This window comes from Muscardinus avellanarius (genome assembly GCF_963383645.1).
Source record: "Muscardinus avellanarius genome assembly, chromosome: 4".
Taxonomy (NCBI): Eukaryota; Metazoa; Chordata; class Mammalia; order Rodentia; family Gliridae; genus Muscardinus; species Muscardinus avellanarius.
Window position 1 is genome coordinate 85,147,155 of NC_137789.1, and position 15,637 is coordinate 85,162,791.

At 40.6% G+C, this 15,637-nt stretch overlaps 1 protein-coding gene across 3 annotated transcripts in view; it reads left to right on the top strand.

The window, feature by feature from the left end:
* Nucleotides 1-15,637, top strand: part of ST18 (ST18 C2H2C-type zinc finger transcription factor) — a gene marked incomplete at both ends in the record, with an annotated part of 120,580 nt that overhangs the window by 86,727 nt on the left and 18,216 nt on the right. For all 3 annotated transcript variants that reach the window (XM_080694416.1, XM_080694417.1, XM_080694418.1), the window contains 5 exons: nucleotides 2,076-2,138; nucleotides 3,107-3,175; nucleotides 5,636-5,698; nucleotides 5,801-5,881; nucleotides 6,781-7,002. In XM_080694416.1, coding sequence (XP_080550542.1) covers nucleotides 2,076-2,138; nucleotides 3,107-3,175; nucleotides 5,636-5,698; nucleotides 5,801-5,881; nucleotides 6,781-7,002 — 498 coding nt within the window. The remainder of the gene's footprint in view (nucleotides 1-2,075; nucleotides 2,139-3,106; nucleotides 3,176-5,635; nucleotides 5,699-5,800; nucleotides 5,882-6,780; nucleotides 7,003-15,637) is intronic.

Here is a 15,637-nt window from a genome sequence, read left to right on the forward strand (position 1 = left end):
AAAAGCTGTATCTTTTTTGGCAATTTAATGTAAGTAATTAAAAATATAAATAAGATGAAATAAAATAAAACAGTGCTGTTTTAGAACACTAGGTGGCGTTTACTTCCTCAGTGGGAATTTGAAGCAGAGGACACACCTCTCACCCCTTGATGTTCGCATATATAATGGCCAGAAAAGATTTGTCTGCATTAATGGGTGAATGGTGCTAGCAGAGTAACTCAGAACAAATTTAATCCCTGCTAATTTTCCCTTTATTTTTCATATATTTTATCTTCTACACTTTCCCTTCTGATATTCTGCCCATTCCTCAGAACAAGGAGTTAAGGACTTGGTTTGGATCAAGCCCCGAAAATCAAACATCCCTTGGGGAGTTCTAGAACCGATATTTTCTTTAGCTTACCTGAAAAGGATTGGAAAATAGTTTGCAGGGGAAAAATATATAAATTGTAACAATTTAGAAAATACTGGAATGTGACTCTCTCCCAACACTCAGTGCTGTGTGCCTGTGTGGCCCTATGAGTCTCACTATGATGTAAACTTACAATGCGTAGATAAAAGTATGAGAAAGGCCAAATTCTGTAGTCAATATCTGTAGATGGGCCCTAAGCAGGATTTCAGAGGAAATCCAGCCAGTGATGTGGCTGATTTTTCCCTCCAATTTTTAAAGCTGCCATAAATAGCTCCCAGCAGGCAGGGGTCATTCTGATTACTCTAAACAAGTGATGTCCTAGCAGCATCAGAGAAAATTAAGCCATCAAAAAACCAAGGACTCCACTAGTTGTGGAAGGAAAATTCTAAGAATAACTGCCTGCATGTGGTGTTTTTTAAAAACACACAAGAAGCCCAAGACATAATATAAGCATGAATTATGCCAAGGGGCTCAGATCCTGGTACAGCACCTTTGGCAGAGGGCCTGAGGGTCTACTTGACTAATTCTGAATTAGGAATTAGCTTCCTTGGATAACAGCTTTTTGTGAAGTTGTCCAAAGCTTTACTAACTTAATTTCTTGCCTGTTTCTGTGCTGTCAGAAATGTTTCCATCTAAAATATCAGTTCACATTTCAGTCAGAGATTTTCTTTTATTGTTGTTGGTAGTCCCTTAACTATTTTGGAAGCTACTTAGGTTGCTTTGCTCTTAAAACTCAAAGATTCTTCTCTATAATTTATTATATAATTGGTGCCAGTATTCCTAAAAGATGCCATCATTATAAATCAAGAATGTATAATGTTTATTTACTCATTTATTCATTTGTGTATTTATTTGGTACTGGGGATCACTAATTAATTAATTATTAAGTTTTGGAGATTGAACCCAGTGGCATTCTTTCTCCAAGCCATACCCCAGTACTTTTATTTATTTATTTTTATTTATTTTTTACTTTTTATTATTTTTCTTTGCGGGTCTAGGGTCGGAACCCAGGGGCATTCAACCTCCGAGCTACACCCCCTGCACTATTTTTTATTCTTTATTTTGAAACAGTGTCTCACTAAGTTGGGGAGGGCTTCACTAAGTAGCTGAGGCTGTCTGCAAACCACAATCCTCCCATCTCAGCCTCCCGAATGCTGGGATTACAAGTGTGCACCACCACGCCCGGTTATTTCTTTTATTTTGAAATAAATTCTTAGTAAATTGCTGAATATCTTGCTATGTTGCTGAGGCAGGCCTCCAATCCACAATCATCTGATCTCAGCCTCACAAGTGCTGGGATTACAGGCATGCATCACCACATTCAGCTTCTAATGTTTATTATTTTATACCATTTATATTTTCAAAGAAATAGAACAGTATTTCTTGAATCAAAGTATAACTAGTATATACATGTTCAGATCACGATCGTATTTTGAGTTAAGGAATTGAATGTGATATTGGATAAAGATAACTAAAGGAAGTAACTTAACACAATATGCCCTATATTCCTGTTGGCTAGTCTAATGGTTCTTATATAAATCCTTACTTCAGTATTTTCTGCATGCCCTGTGCAATATTCACTTACCTTGAAGAGAGAAATCTACCTGGCAGATGAGTGAAATTGTGAAATGCACTTGCCTCTAACTGTACCTTTCTGTTGACCCAGCTGTCCAACCCCAGGATGTGATGGAAGTGGCCACGTCACAGGAAACTATGCCTCTCACCGCAGGTATCTAGCGACCTCCTGTGCAGAGAGGGCTTCCTCGTCATGCTCTTTACAAATATTGTCCTCCCTGTTCTAGTGAGATAGCACCTGGATCAGGAAATACAGAATGAGTTACTTGGGTTTGGATTTTGTTTTTCAGAAATAAAAGAATTAGCATATAGAAATTGTGATTCTGGGCCCAAATGATTTTTTGTCCATATTACAAACCAAAATGAGAGTTCAGTTCAGAATTAAATCCTGTGTATCCCTAAGTGAAGATGCTGGTGACCAGAGAGAGTCATTCACTTATCCTAGACAGATTACACATTAGAGCTCTTGCAAATGATGCAGAAGATGGGATGGATTTTTCTGCTCGCCCTCTTATCAGTCTGATTTGCTTTCCTCGGGGGGCTCCAGTTTAAAACTTTCAGCCTCAGCCAGGTGTGGTGGCACACGCTTGTAATCCCAGTATTTGGGAAGCTGAGACTGGAGGATCGCGGTTCGAGGACAACCTCAGCTACTTAGTGAGGCCCTCTGCAACTCAGTGAGACCCAGTTTCAAAATAAAGAATAAAAAAATAGGACAGAGGGTGTAGCTTGGAGGTCGAATGCTCCTGGGTTTCATCCCCAGACCCGCAAACAAAACAAAACAAAACAAAACAAAACAAAACAAAACAAAAAACCTCTCTAACCTCCTGTTCCAGGGGGAAGGAGGTTGTCTGTAATCACTATATCACTGAATCCTAGAGTCAGGGAGTCTCCCTGGATTAGAGCCCTTCTTTGATAACTAGCAAATCGGAGTTTATGAGAAATAGTTGAAGTGCCCACAAGCCCAGACTCATTAGAGTAGAAAGCCAGATTCAAACCCAGTGATTTTTTTTCCAATCCCTAGTCAGCAGTAATTTAACATGTGCCACAAATTCAAGATGCTGTTCAAGTCAAATGTGCATATCGGTGTTGTGAGAATTTTTTTTCTCTTTTTTCCCTCTGTAGTGTTTCTGGATGTCCTTTGGCAGATAAGACTCTGAAGTCACTCATGGCTGCTAATTCTCAGGAGCTCAAGTAAGCATCAGGAGGCAAGTCCTCCTTGCACCTAGCCCCCTGGTGGGGCCCTGGATATTCCCTATTACTGTGATCACACAATAGTAAATTGTATCTGACTAAGTGATTAAAAAGCCAGTGTGGTGGTTCAGGCCTCGATCCCAGTACTTGGGAGGCTGAGACAGGAGGATCAAAGGTTTGAGTGTAGCCTCAGCAACTTAGTGAAACCCCGTTTCAAGATAAAGAATTAAATAGAGCTAAAAGTGCAGTTCAGAGGTAGAATGCACCTAAGTTTAATCCTAGTACCACAAAAATAAATAAATAAAAGAATATAGCTGAGCATGGTGGCATACATGTGGAATCCTAGTACATGGGAGGCTAAGACAGGAAGATTGCAGTTTTAAGGCTAGCCTCAGCAACTCAGTGGACCCTTAGCACCATAGTGAGACCCTATTTCAAAATAAAACATAAAATAGGATTGAGGATGTAGCGTGGAAATAGAATGCCCCTGGGTTCAATGCCCAGTACCACACACAGGCACACACACACACACACACACACACACACACACACACACATATATATATATATATATATATGAATAAAGGAATATTAAATAGAGATTAATAAGATAGCATAATATCTTAATTACTCCTACACTGATAGCATAATATCTTAATTACTCCTACACTGCCACATCTTAAAGATAGCTAACGGGTCTCTTAAATCTAAACTTATTTCACAAAAAGGTTGGTAGCCTATTGAAGGCATGAAGATTCAAAGGTATCATTGGACTATTCCATATTTAAAGTACTTTTGGAGCCGTCTAACAAGTAATAACTTAGTTTTTCATACAAGGGAAAAGGACATTTTATTAAAAAAGAATCCCCCAAAACCCAAAAGATCAGTTGGCACAGGAGTTTTCCATAATTGCAATATGCTAGTAAAACACTATTTCACTAAAAAAAAAATGCTAATAGATTAAAATAAGTATGCAAGCCTGTCTTACAATAGAGAATATAAATTATGTCTTTAAATGATTATTTAAAGTCTCAATGTCAGTTCCTCCAGTTAGCTGGAAGAGATGTGTGTTGGATATGCCTTAGGATTGGATATAAATAAAAAGATTCCATGAAAGAGAGTATCCACAGTTTTCCTTTACTTTCTTTTTTCTTCTTTTTTTCTTTCTTTCTTTCTTTCTTTCTTTCTTTCTTTCTTTCTTTCTTTCTTTCTTTCTTTCTTCTTTCTCTCTTTCTTTTGTAGTATTGGGATGGAACCCAGTGGCATTTTACCTCTGAGCTACATCCCCAGCCCACCTTTTTATCTTTTATTTTGAAACAAGGTCTCACTAAATTTCAGAGGTCCTCACTAAGTAGCTGAGGCTGTCCACAAACCTGTGATCCTCTTGTCTCACCCTCCCAAGTACAAGGATTACAAGTGTGTGCCACCAGCCCAGCTCACAGTTTTCTTTGAATTGTTGCCTTTTTCAAATGGAAGTCTTGTTTGGGTGAAGCTCCAGCCATAGGGAGCTATGATGTGGAATAATCAATGAGGACAACCCGTGCAAGAACTGAAGGAGCACAGATATTTTGCCATGACCTCTGTCTTCATGGGGATTTTTAAAAGACAATAGAAAGATGAAAATCTGTATGAATGTATTATTAAAAGGTATTTTGAAACTCATTTCTAATATGCATCCCAAGTAGAAATAAATGTAACCATAGATTTTTGTGAATAGTTGGTAGACTTTTCCAAAGACCAGTTAATTTGGGCCACGAGGCAGAATAGACCAGGTACAAATTGTTTAAGTTCTCTGATAGTCATACTAATGTTTCAAGTCTCTACAGTTCACATATTCCACTGTGCTTCATGTGAAGTTAATGGGTTATCATGGTAGGACAGCATACCAAAGAAAATAAATTATTCATTAAATCAATCTGGGAAACTGCACTTCTTACACGAAAGACAGGAACTTTGCATGATGCAGACAGATGCCCAGCCATGCACTGTGGGCTGATTTTCAAGTTCTTCAGATATAAGTTTTAAAACCAAATATACAATATATACCAGATAATATGTTGTTTACTCCATAGTTCCATATCTTAATTTTTTCTTTAAAAATACCTGGGTGCAGGGACTCACTCCTGTAATCCTAATATTTGGGAGACTGAGACAGGAGGGTCACAGGTATAAGACCAATCTAGACAATTTAGTGAGCTTCTTAGCAACTTAGCAAGACCCTGTTTCAAAATAAAAAATAAATAGGGCTATGGGTATAGCTCAGAGGTAGAATGTATGTACAAGGAGAAAAGGAAGAATGGGAATGGAGGGGAGAGGGAGGAAGTGATTTTTAATCAAAAGCTAAGTATATTTAAGCGAGTCCTCCCAAAACGTCACTTGCTCTATTCATTTCTGTTTGCATGTGTCTGGTCTCCTGCCTCCCCTGACCTGAGAGCTGTGCCCCATTTCTGTGTTTTCCAGGTGTCCTACCCCTGGCTGCGATGGTTCCGGGCATGTGACTGGGAACTATGCTTCCCACAGAAGGTAGGACCAAGCTTACTTCTTCATGGGAGACCTGGGTGCGGGTGGCTGTGCGCAGTGGCACCATGTGCTTTTGTGTTGTTCTTTGTTACTTGTATATTTTAGTTTGTCTGGCTGCCCTCGTGCTAGAAAAGGTGGAATCAAAACGACTCCGACCAAGGAAGAAAAAGAAGACCCTGAACTTAAGTAAGTGTGACCAGTGGAGCCACGGGGCAGCAGTTTTTGTTTTTGGTGCAGTGTAACAATACATCGTATTGAAGTGGGATAGCTACACACTTGCACACAGCACCCTCTGCATATCCTCAACATCCCACACTGCTCCCCCCTCTTCCCCATTCATAATGTAGTTGGCTCTAGAGGTAAGAGGTACAGACATGAATTTGGCTTCACTTCTTATAAAATGGGTGACAAGTGGTCTAAGCTCTCAAAGTCTTGTTTTTCTCACCTATACATAATACCTTCTGCTTTCAGGGATTGAAAGATATAATACATGACAATTGCTTAACTCAAAGTCTGTGGGCTGTTATTACTGCTAACATTAATGCTGCTGCTACTGGAAGTCAGATCTTTTAGAAGTCCATAATTCTGCAGTGTGTCCCCTGGGTGGTGTGTGTTTTAGTACACTTTTCCAACACCGTGACCATAATACCTGACATGAACACCATAGAGGAGGAAACATTTATTTGGCTCATGGTTTCAGAAGTCTCGTCCATAGTTGGGTGCCGCCAAGGCAGACATAATGGTGGTGCTGCATGTGGCATAGCATAATAGCCCATCTCGTGGCAGCCAAAGAGCAGAGAGACCAAGAGGAAGTGGCCAGAGACAGATTCCAAAGCCACCCCCTCCTCTGTGACCTGTCCTTCATCCACACTTTACCTGCCTACAGTGACCACCCAGTAAATCCATTCAAATTATTAGTTCTTCAGTGATGGCATTACAATCCTGATTCAGTTATTCCACCTCTGAATATGTTTGCATTTCCCATAAATTAATTTTTCCTGGTGGATGCCCCATATCTAAACCATGACAGTATGGAATTGTAGCAGCCTTTCCCCAGCTCATAAAGTCTACATGTGTCTCTCTAGATGTCCCGTGATAGGGTGTGATGGCCAGGGTCACGTATCAGGTAAATACACATCACACCGCACAGCTTCGGGCTGTCCTCTGGCTGCCAAGAGACAGAAGGAGAGTCCTCTCAGCAGTACTCCTCTCTCCTGGAAACTGAACAAGCAAGAGCTGCCTCACTGTCCCCTGCCAGGCTGCAATGGGCTAGGCCATGTCAACAACGTGTTTGTCACCCACAGAAGGTATCATTGGTTTTCTATCTTTTATTTTTTTTTTTATTTATTTTTTTTTTTAAATTTATTTTTTATTGGTGCAATGTATTCATATATCATAGTGGTATAAATAAGATACTTTTGTAGACATACATGCACACATCGCCCAGTTAGCCCCTACCCGATCCCCACCCCATTCCCTCCCCATCCCTCCTTCCCACGCTTGGCTTAGTGGTTGACATCTAGTATTATAGCAATTTATACAATATTAACATTGATAATCTCACATAACAGTTTCATTTGTCTGGTACCAAACTTTTGATGACTTAAAGATAACATTTCAATATTTCTTTTTGCTTTCTTTCTTACCAGAGAATATTTTTTTTCTTTTTTTTTTTTTTTAGGTGAAACTATCATACATTTATTTATTTATTTTTCAGAAAAAAAATCTATCCTGATATGGAATATGGGCTCTAGATACCCAAAAAAGTCTCAAAGAAGAACAAAGCTAGAAGATGTATATTTTCTGATTTCAAACCATATAAAGCTACAATAATTGAAACAGTGTAGTACTGTTCTAAAGGCAGATATATAAACCATTGGAGCTAAATAAAAGCCTAGAGATAAATTCTTCCATACATTGTCAAGTTATTTTTGACAAGGTTTCCATGAACTTTTGGTGGAGGAAATACTAGTCTTTTAACTAAATATTGTTGAAAAATAATAATAAATGAAAAATAATAAAATTGGACCCTTACCTAACACATATACAAATATTAACTCAAAATAGATAAAGGACCTAAATATAAATCTTAATACTATCAGCTTTTAGAAGAAAATCTGGGTCATAAAACCTCACAACATTGAAATTGGAAGTGATTTCTTGGATATGATTTCAATGGCACAGGCAACAAAAGGGTAAATAAACTCCCTTAAAAAATAAAAAAATATTGTATATCCAAAGACAATGTAAACAGAGTTAAAAGTTACTGATGCTCTTCCAAGAGTTCCTCCTATGACCCATTTCTCCCTAACTCTCACATATTAGGGAAAGCATCTGATTTCTTATTTTTTGTGCCTGACTAATCTCACTTAGCATAATGTCCTCCAGCTCCATCCATTTCCCTGAAAATGATGTAATTGAGTTTTTTTTGATGGCTGAGTAAAATTCCATTGTGTACATATCCCACAGTTTTGTAATCCATTCATCTGTTGATGGACATCTTGGCTGGTTCCATAGTTTGGCTATGGTGAATTGTGCAGCTATGAACATAGATACACATGCATTAGTTTGATAGTTTGGTTTCTTTTCTTTTGGGTAGATACCCAACAGTGGTATTGCTGGATCAAATGGTAGATTTGTTCCCATTCTTCTGAGGATTCTCCATACTGTTTTCCAAAGTGGTTGCACTAATTTGCAATCCCACCAACAATGTCTTAGAGTTCCCACTTCTCCACATCCTCGCCAGCATCTGTTGTTGTTTGTGTTTTGAATGATGGCCATTCTAGTTGGAGTTAGGTGAAATCTCAGGGTAGTTTTGATTTGCATCTCTCTGATTGCCAGTGATGTTGAGCATTTTTTCATGCATTTATTGGCCATTTGAATTTCTTCTTTTGTGAAGTGTCTATTTAGTTCATTTGCCCATTTTGTTATTGGATGTTTTGTTTTCTTAGTGTTGAGTTTCTTGAGTTCTCTGTATATTCTAGATATTAGTCCTCTATCAGTGGTGTAGGTGGCAAAAATCTTCTCCCATTCTGTTGGCTCTCGATTGAGATTCTTGATAGTTTCCTTTGCTGAACAGAAGCTCTTCAGTTTCATGCAATCCCATGTATTGATTCTCCTTTTAATTTGTTGTGCTTTTGGGGTCTTGTTGAGGAAATGTTTGTCTGTGCCTATGTGTTGTAGTGTTGGACCTATGCCCTCTTCAAGGAGCTTCAAAGTCTCTGGTTTAATTTCCAAGTCTTTGATCCATCGTGAGTTGACTTTTGTACAGGGTGAAAAAGTGGGATTAACATCCAATTTTCTGCATATGGTTAACCAGTTTTGCCAACACCATTTGTTAAAGAGGCTATCTTTTTTCCAGTGTATGTTTTTGGCCCCTTTGTCAAAAATCAATTGGCTGAAAGTGTGTGGACTTGTTTCTGGGTCTTCTATTCTGCTCCATTGGTCTATATATCTGTTCTTTTGCCAGTACCATGCTGTTTTTATTACAATGGCTTTGTAGTATAGTTTAAAGTCAGGTATTGTGATTCCTCCTGCGTGGTTTTTGTTGCTGAGAACTACCTTGGCTATTCTGGGCTTTTTGTTATTCCAGATAAATTTAAGGACTGATTTTTCTATGTCTGTGAGGAATGATCTTGGTAGTTTAATGGGCATTGCATTAAATCTGTAGATCAGTTTTGGGAGTATGGCCATTTTAATAATATTTATTCTGCCAATCCATGAACATGGAAGGTCTTTCCATCTTCTAAGATCTTCTTCGATTTCTTTTTTCAGTGTTTTATAATTTTCTTTGTAGAGATCTTTTACCTCCTTGGTCAAGTTTATTCCTAGGTATTTTATTTTTTTGTGGGAGATCCTGAGTGGAAGTGTTTTCTGAATTTCTTTTTCAGTGGATTTATGGTTGGTGTACAGGAAAGCTTCTGATTTTTTAAGATTGATTTTGTATCCAGATACCTTGCTGAAATTGTTGATCAGTTCTATAAGCCTTTTGGTTGAGTTTGTTGGGTTTTCTAAGTATAGTATCATGTCATCTGCAAATAGTGAAAGCTTGAGTTCTTCTTTTCCTATTTGTACTCCTTTGATTTCCTTTTCTTGCCTTATTGCTCTGGCTAGAGTCTCTAGTACTATATTGAAGAGAAGTGGTGATAGTGGACATCCTTGTCTCGTTCCAGTTTTTAGGGGGAATTCTTGAAGTTTTTCCCCATTTAATATGATGTTGGCAGTGGGCTTATTGTAGATTGCCTTAATAATGTTGAGATATGTTCCTTCTATTCCAATTCTCTGCAGTGTTTTTATCATAAATGGATGTTGAATTTTATCAAATGCTTTTTCAGCATCTATTGAGATGATCATGTGGTTTTTGTCTTTGATTCTGTTTATATGATGAATTACATGGATTGATTTTCGTATATTGAACCAGCCTTGCATCCCTGGGATGAACCCTACCTGGTCATGGTGAATGATTTTCTTGATGTGGTTTTGAATGCGTGTTGCTAGTATTTTGTTTAATAGTTTTGCATCCAAGTTCATCAGAGATATAGGCCTGTAGTTTTCCTTCCTTGAACTGTCTTTATTCGGTTTGGGTATTAGTGTGATGTTGGCTTCATAGAATGTATTTGGGAGAGTCCCGGTTTTTTCTATTTCCCGAAATAGTTTGAGTAGTATTGGGATTAGTTCTCCTATAAAGGTTTTATAGAATTCACTTGGGAAACCATCTGGTCCTGGGCTTTTCTTTGATGGTAAGCTCTTTATTGCTGTTTCAATCTCTTTAATTGTTATTGGTTGGTTTAAGTGTTCTATATCTTCTTGACTCAGTTTAGGAAGGTTGTATTTATCTAGGAAGTTGTCGATTTCCTCCAGGTTTTCCATTTTGTTGGAGTATAGTTTTTCAAAGTAGTTTCTGATAATCCTCTGGATTTCTACGCTGTCAGTAGTAATGTCTCCTTTTTCATCCCTTATCTTCATAATTTGGGTTGATTCTCTCTTTTTTTTAGTTAGGTTGGCTAATGGTTTATCAATCTTGTTAATTTTTTCAAGAAACCAGCTTTTAGTTTTGTTGATTTTCTGTATTGTTTTTTTATTCTCTATTTCGTTAATTTCTGCTCTAATTTTAATAATTTCCCGTCTTCTGCTGGCTTTGGGGTTCAATTGTTCCTGCTTTTCAAGGGCTTTGAGGTGTGTCATAAGGCTATTTATTTGAAGATTTTCTGTTTTTCTTATGTGAGCACTCAGTGCTATAAATTTTCCTCTTAATACTGCCTTCAAAGTGTCCCAGAGGTTTTGATATGTTGTTTCTTTATTTTCATTTGTTTCTAGAAATTTCTTGATTTCACCTCTTACATCTTCTATGACCCATTCTTCATTCAGAAGTGTGGTGTTCAGTCTCCACATGTTTATGTTGTTTCTCTGAGTCTTCTTATAGTTGATTTCTAGTTTCATTCCATTATGGTCTGAAATGACACAGGGAAGTATGTAACATTTTTTAAATTTGCTAGTGCTCATTTTGTGTCCCAGGATGTGATCTATTTTGGAGAAGGTTCCATGAGCAGCTGAGAAAAATGTAAACTCTGCTGTAGTTGGGTGAAATATTCTATATGAGTCCAACAGGTCCATTTGGTTAATGGTGTTCTTTAGTTCTGAGACATCTTTACTGACCCTTTGTCTGGAAGATCGGTCTAGTATTGTGAGAGGTGTGTTGAAGTCTCCCAGTATTATTGTGTTGGGATTTATGTGTGACTTCATATCACAAAGAGTTTGATTTATGAAAGTAGCTGCCCCTATGTTTGGGGCATAGATGTTGATTATTGTTATTTCCTCTTGCTGGACTATTCCTTTTACCAGTAAGATGTGACCTTCTTTGTCTCTTCTAATAAGTTTGGGTTTGAAGTCTAACTTGTCTGATATCATAGTTGCTACTCCTGCTTGTCTTCGAGTACCATTAGCATGGATTACCTTGCTCCAGCCCTTTACCTTGAGTTTGTTCCTATCTTTACTTGTAAGGTGTGTTTCTTGTAAGCAGCAGATGGATGGATTCTGGCTTTTAATCCATTTTGCCACTTTATGTCTTTTTATTGGGGAGTTGAGGCCGTTTACATTAAGTGTGATTATAGAGAGATAATTTTTAATTCCCAACATGTTAAGATCTTATTTCTGTTTAAGATACTGTTTATTCTTCTTTGCTTAGTTGTCTGCTGGATGGGAATTCTTGTTTCTTTGGTTCTGGCGTGTATTACCCATTTCCTCTTTGCAGTTAATCTCCTTGAGTATTTTCTCTAGCGCTGGTTTTGAAGACATAAATTCCTTCAGTTGCTGTTTGTCATGGAAGCTTCTTATTTCCCCATCTAATTTGATGGATAGTTTTGCTGGGTAGGAAATTTTTGGCTGGAAGTTGTTTTCTTTCAGAGTTTGGAATATGTTACTCCAAGCCCTTCTGGCTTTCATAACTTGGTTTGGGAAGTCTGGAGTGATTCTAATTGGTTTGCCTCTGTATGTCACGTGGCCTTTTGTTTTTGTTGCCTTTAAGATTCTCTCCTTGGCTTCCACATTAGTCATTTTGACAATTATGTGGCGTGGGGATCCTCTTCTCTGATCCTGTCTAAAGGGAGTTCTATAAGTTTCCTGGATCTGTGTATCGACCTCTTGCTCTATGTTTGGAAAATTTTCTGCTATTACTTCCTTGAAGAGATTGTTGATCCCTTTGGTTTCACCTTCTTTTCCCTCCTCTATTCCAATTATTCTTAGGTTAGCTCTCTTGAAATGGGCCCATATTTCTTCAATGTCAGATTCCTGCTGTCGGGTTTTTTTTTCTAAATTAGAAACTATGCGTTCATTTTTAGAATGATCATCTTCAAGGAGCGAGATTCTATTCTCCATGTGGTCTAATCTGTTGTTTATACTTTGGATTGAGGCCTTTACTTCACTAATTGCATCCTTTATCTCTTTTTGACTCTCTCTAAATTCTTTTCGAAAGTCCTCTATTATTTCTAAAGTTATTTTCCTAATTTGATCTTCTAGAGATCTTTGGATTTCTGTGTTATCAGATTCTGATGTTGTGGGGTTGTTGGCATTCACTGCTCCATTGTTATTTCTCTTTCCCATGATTTTGGAAGTTTGTGCCTTCTCTGGGTTCTTCCCCGAGTCACTACGAGTTCACTTAAGATGCTCTGGATCTCGTGTCTGTGGTATCTCAGTCACCACTACTCCTTAACTGGTTTGTATCACAAAGTCTCAGACCCAGGGAGTCAATCAAGGCTGCTTAGACTGTGGGGAGTGCCAAGTTGGGCGTTCTCCAGTGGGGAGTTGTGACTATGGTATGATATCTCTGCCACTGCCACTCCCCCCCTGGGCTGCACTGCTAAAATCTCCGACCCAGGGAGACTATCTGCGCAAGTCCCTGGGAGCGCAGTACTGGGATTTCTTCCCTAGGGGTCACAATTTGACTCACGGTTATTGAGTGCGCTGATGGAGCTGTAGTGAACTTGGTGGATTCGCTGCTGCCGCCACTGGCAATATGGCACCACTGCCACGCCCTTGGCCGTGATGCGGCGTATTTCTTCTCTGGTTTTGAACTCCGCTCTGAGTCCCTGCCAGTTGTGCTGTGCTCGGCCCTTGGGAGCTTTAGATGTTCCCTGCACCAACAAAACTGCTGACTGCCGCCGGCTGTTCAGCACCTGCTCACCTCAGCTCGCTGTCAACCGCTCCTCTCAGGCTCCTGGTGGCTGGTTGAATGGATTGGTCTAGGGCCGTCCGGTGAACTCACCACTGCCGCCAGCAGTAAGACGCTGCTTCTGCGTCCTAGGCCGCGAGGCCAAAGTACCTCCTCTCTGGATTTGAGCTCTGTTTTAAGTCTCCCTCCTCTCTGGAGCCTGGTGCTGCTAGGGGAGATGTAGGCTGCTCCGCTCCGGCCGCTCTGCGCCCGGCTCTGGCTGCTCTGCACCGCGGGTCTGGCCACTCCGGCCGCTCCGGCCGTTCCGCAACGCGGCTCTGGCTGCTCCGACTGTTCTGGCCGCTCCGCTCCGGCTGTTCTGGCCGCTCTGCTCGGCTGCTCTGGCCGCTCCGCTCAGCTGTTCTGGCCGCTCCGCTCCGGCTGCTCCAGCCGCTCCACTCCGCGGCTCTGGCCACTCCGCGCGGCCGCTCCAGGCAATCCGCGCTGCGGCTCTGGCTGCTCCGGCTGTTCTGGCCACTCCGCTTGGCTGTTCTGGCCGCTCTACTCGGCTGCTCTGAACCGCGGCTTCGGCTGCTCTGCACCACGGGTCTGGCCACTCCGGCCGCTCCGGCCGTTCCGCAACGCGGCTCTGGCTGCTCCGACTGTTCTGGCCGCTCCGCTCCGGCTGTTCTGGCCGCTCTGCTCGGCTGCTCTGGCCGCTCCGCTCAGCTGTTCTGGCCGCTCCGCTCCGGCTGCTCCAGCCGCTCCACTCCGCGGCTCTGGCCACTCCGCGTGGCCGCTCCAGGCAATCCGCGCTGCGGCTCTGGCTGCTCCGGCTGTTCTGGCCACTCCGCTTGGCTGTTCTGGCCGCTCTACTCGGCTGCTCTGAACCGCGGCTTCGGCTGCTCTGCACCGCGGGTCTGGCCACTCCGGCCGCTCTGGCGGTTCCGCGACGCGGCAGGCCGCTCCACTCTGCGGCTCCCCCCAATCCGCGCTGCGGCTCTGGCCGCTCAGCGCCGCGCGGGCGCGGCACTTCGGGCTGGTTTTTTTCTGGTGTCTTGTTTTTCCAGCCCTTTTTCTCTGTCCCTTGTAGTTACCGTTTTTATTTCTTTGCTGGTGGTGTTTTCTGGCTCTGAAAGGCGCTGGTTTTGTGGTAGTAGAGTTGGATTGTTAGCGGGACTTGTAAGTGCCGCTTTCCTCCGTCGCCATCTTCCCGGAAGTCCTCTGGTTTTCTATCTTTTAGTGCTACTGCTGTATGATTGGTTATCATTTGGGTTGCTTTGTGTGAAGATACCCCTACTAAATGTCACTAACATAGACGTCAAGTGTCATTTCTGTTACAGGAGTCATGACAATTCTGAAAAGGGTCCAGAGAAGTTCTCAGTATTGGTGAGGGAGAACTCACCTCAGAATGGCGGGGTCTTTGGCTTCTGTGGCAGAAAAGAATTTCAGCATAGCCTGGTTAGAGACAAAGACAGAGGTTTATTTAGCAAAGTAGGGGATACACGTTCAAGGAATAATGTGGGCCACCTCCAAAATAAGAGACTGGCCTTTTGGGGGAGCATCATTCTTCTTTTAAAGGAAGCTTTGTTTCTGCCTAATGATTGGATTTCTTTGATTGTGGGTCACAGAGCAGGTGGTAGTGGTCTGGTTTTTCTTGGACTCTTCAGGCTGACATAGAGCTGATGGAGAACACTCAGACTGTAGCCATCTCATAGGGATTTGAACAATATTTTTCTCTAGATTCCTTTGATCAGTCTAAAAATAGAGTATATCACTGAATATACAGTGTTTTAAAATTTATTGTGCAGATTTTCAGGGCAAAGATGAGGATCATCATACAGTTTCTAGATTGAAAACTACAGTCTTTCTTTCCTTCCCTGTTTGTCTCTTTTCTACCTATTACTTTTATTTTTCCTATCCTACCTCAATAGCATTACAAAATCTTGCTAAATAAATATTTGCCTAATCAAGAATAAAAAATGTTATTTTCTTTATTTCTTAAAATTCACTATACAGTATCAAGTACCCATGAAACTACATTTGTGTTTTTTTGTATTCTAAAATATTGTGTGCGCTGCTGTTTTTAAATCGCGCAGTCTTTTCATGGTTCACTTCAGTTCCAAGTGGTGATATCTAGTCTATTATGTTATAGAATTGTAAACTTTCACTTTACATATTTATATCATTCACTCCTTCTCTTGCATTGGCTGAATTCCAGGTCAAAAGTGTAGTTAGTTTGCTGCTGGGAAGATGTGACGTGTGCACAGAAGCCAGGAAGGAAATGGCCTACCAAC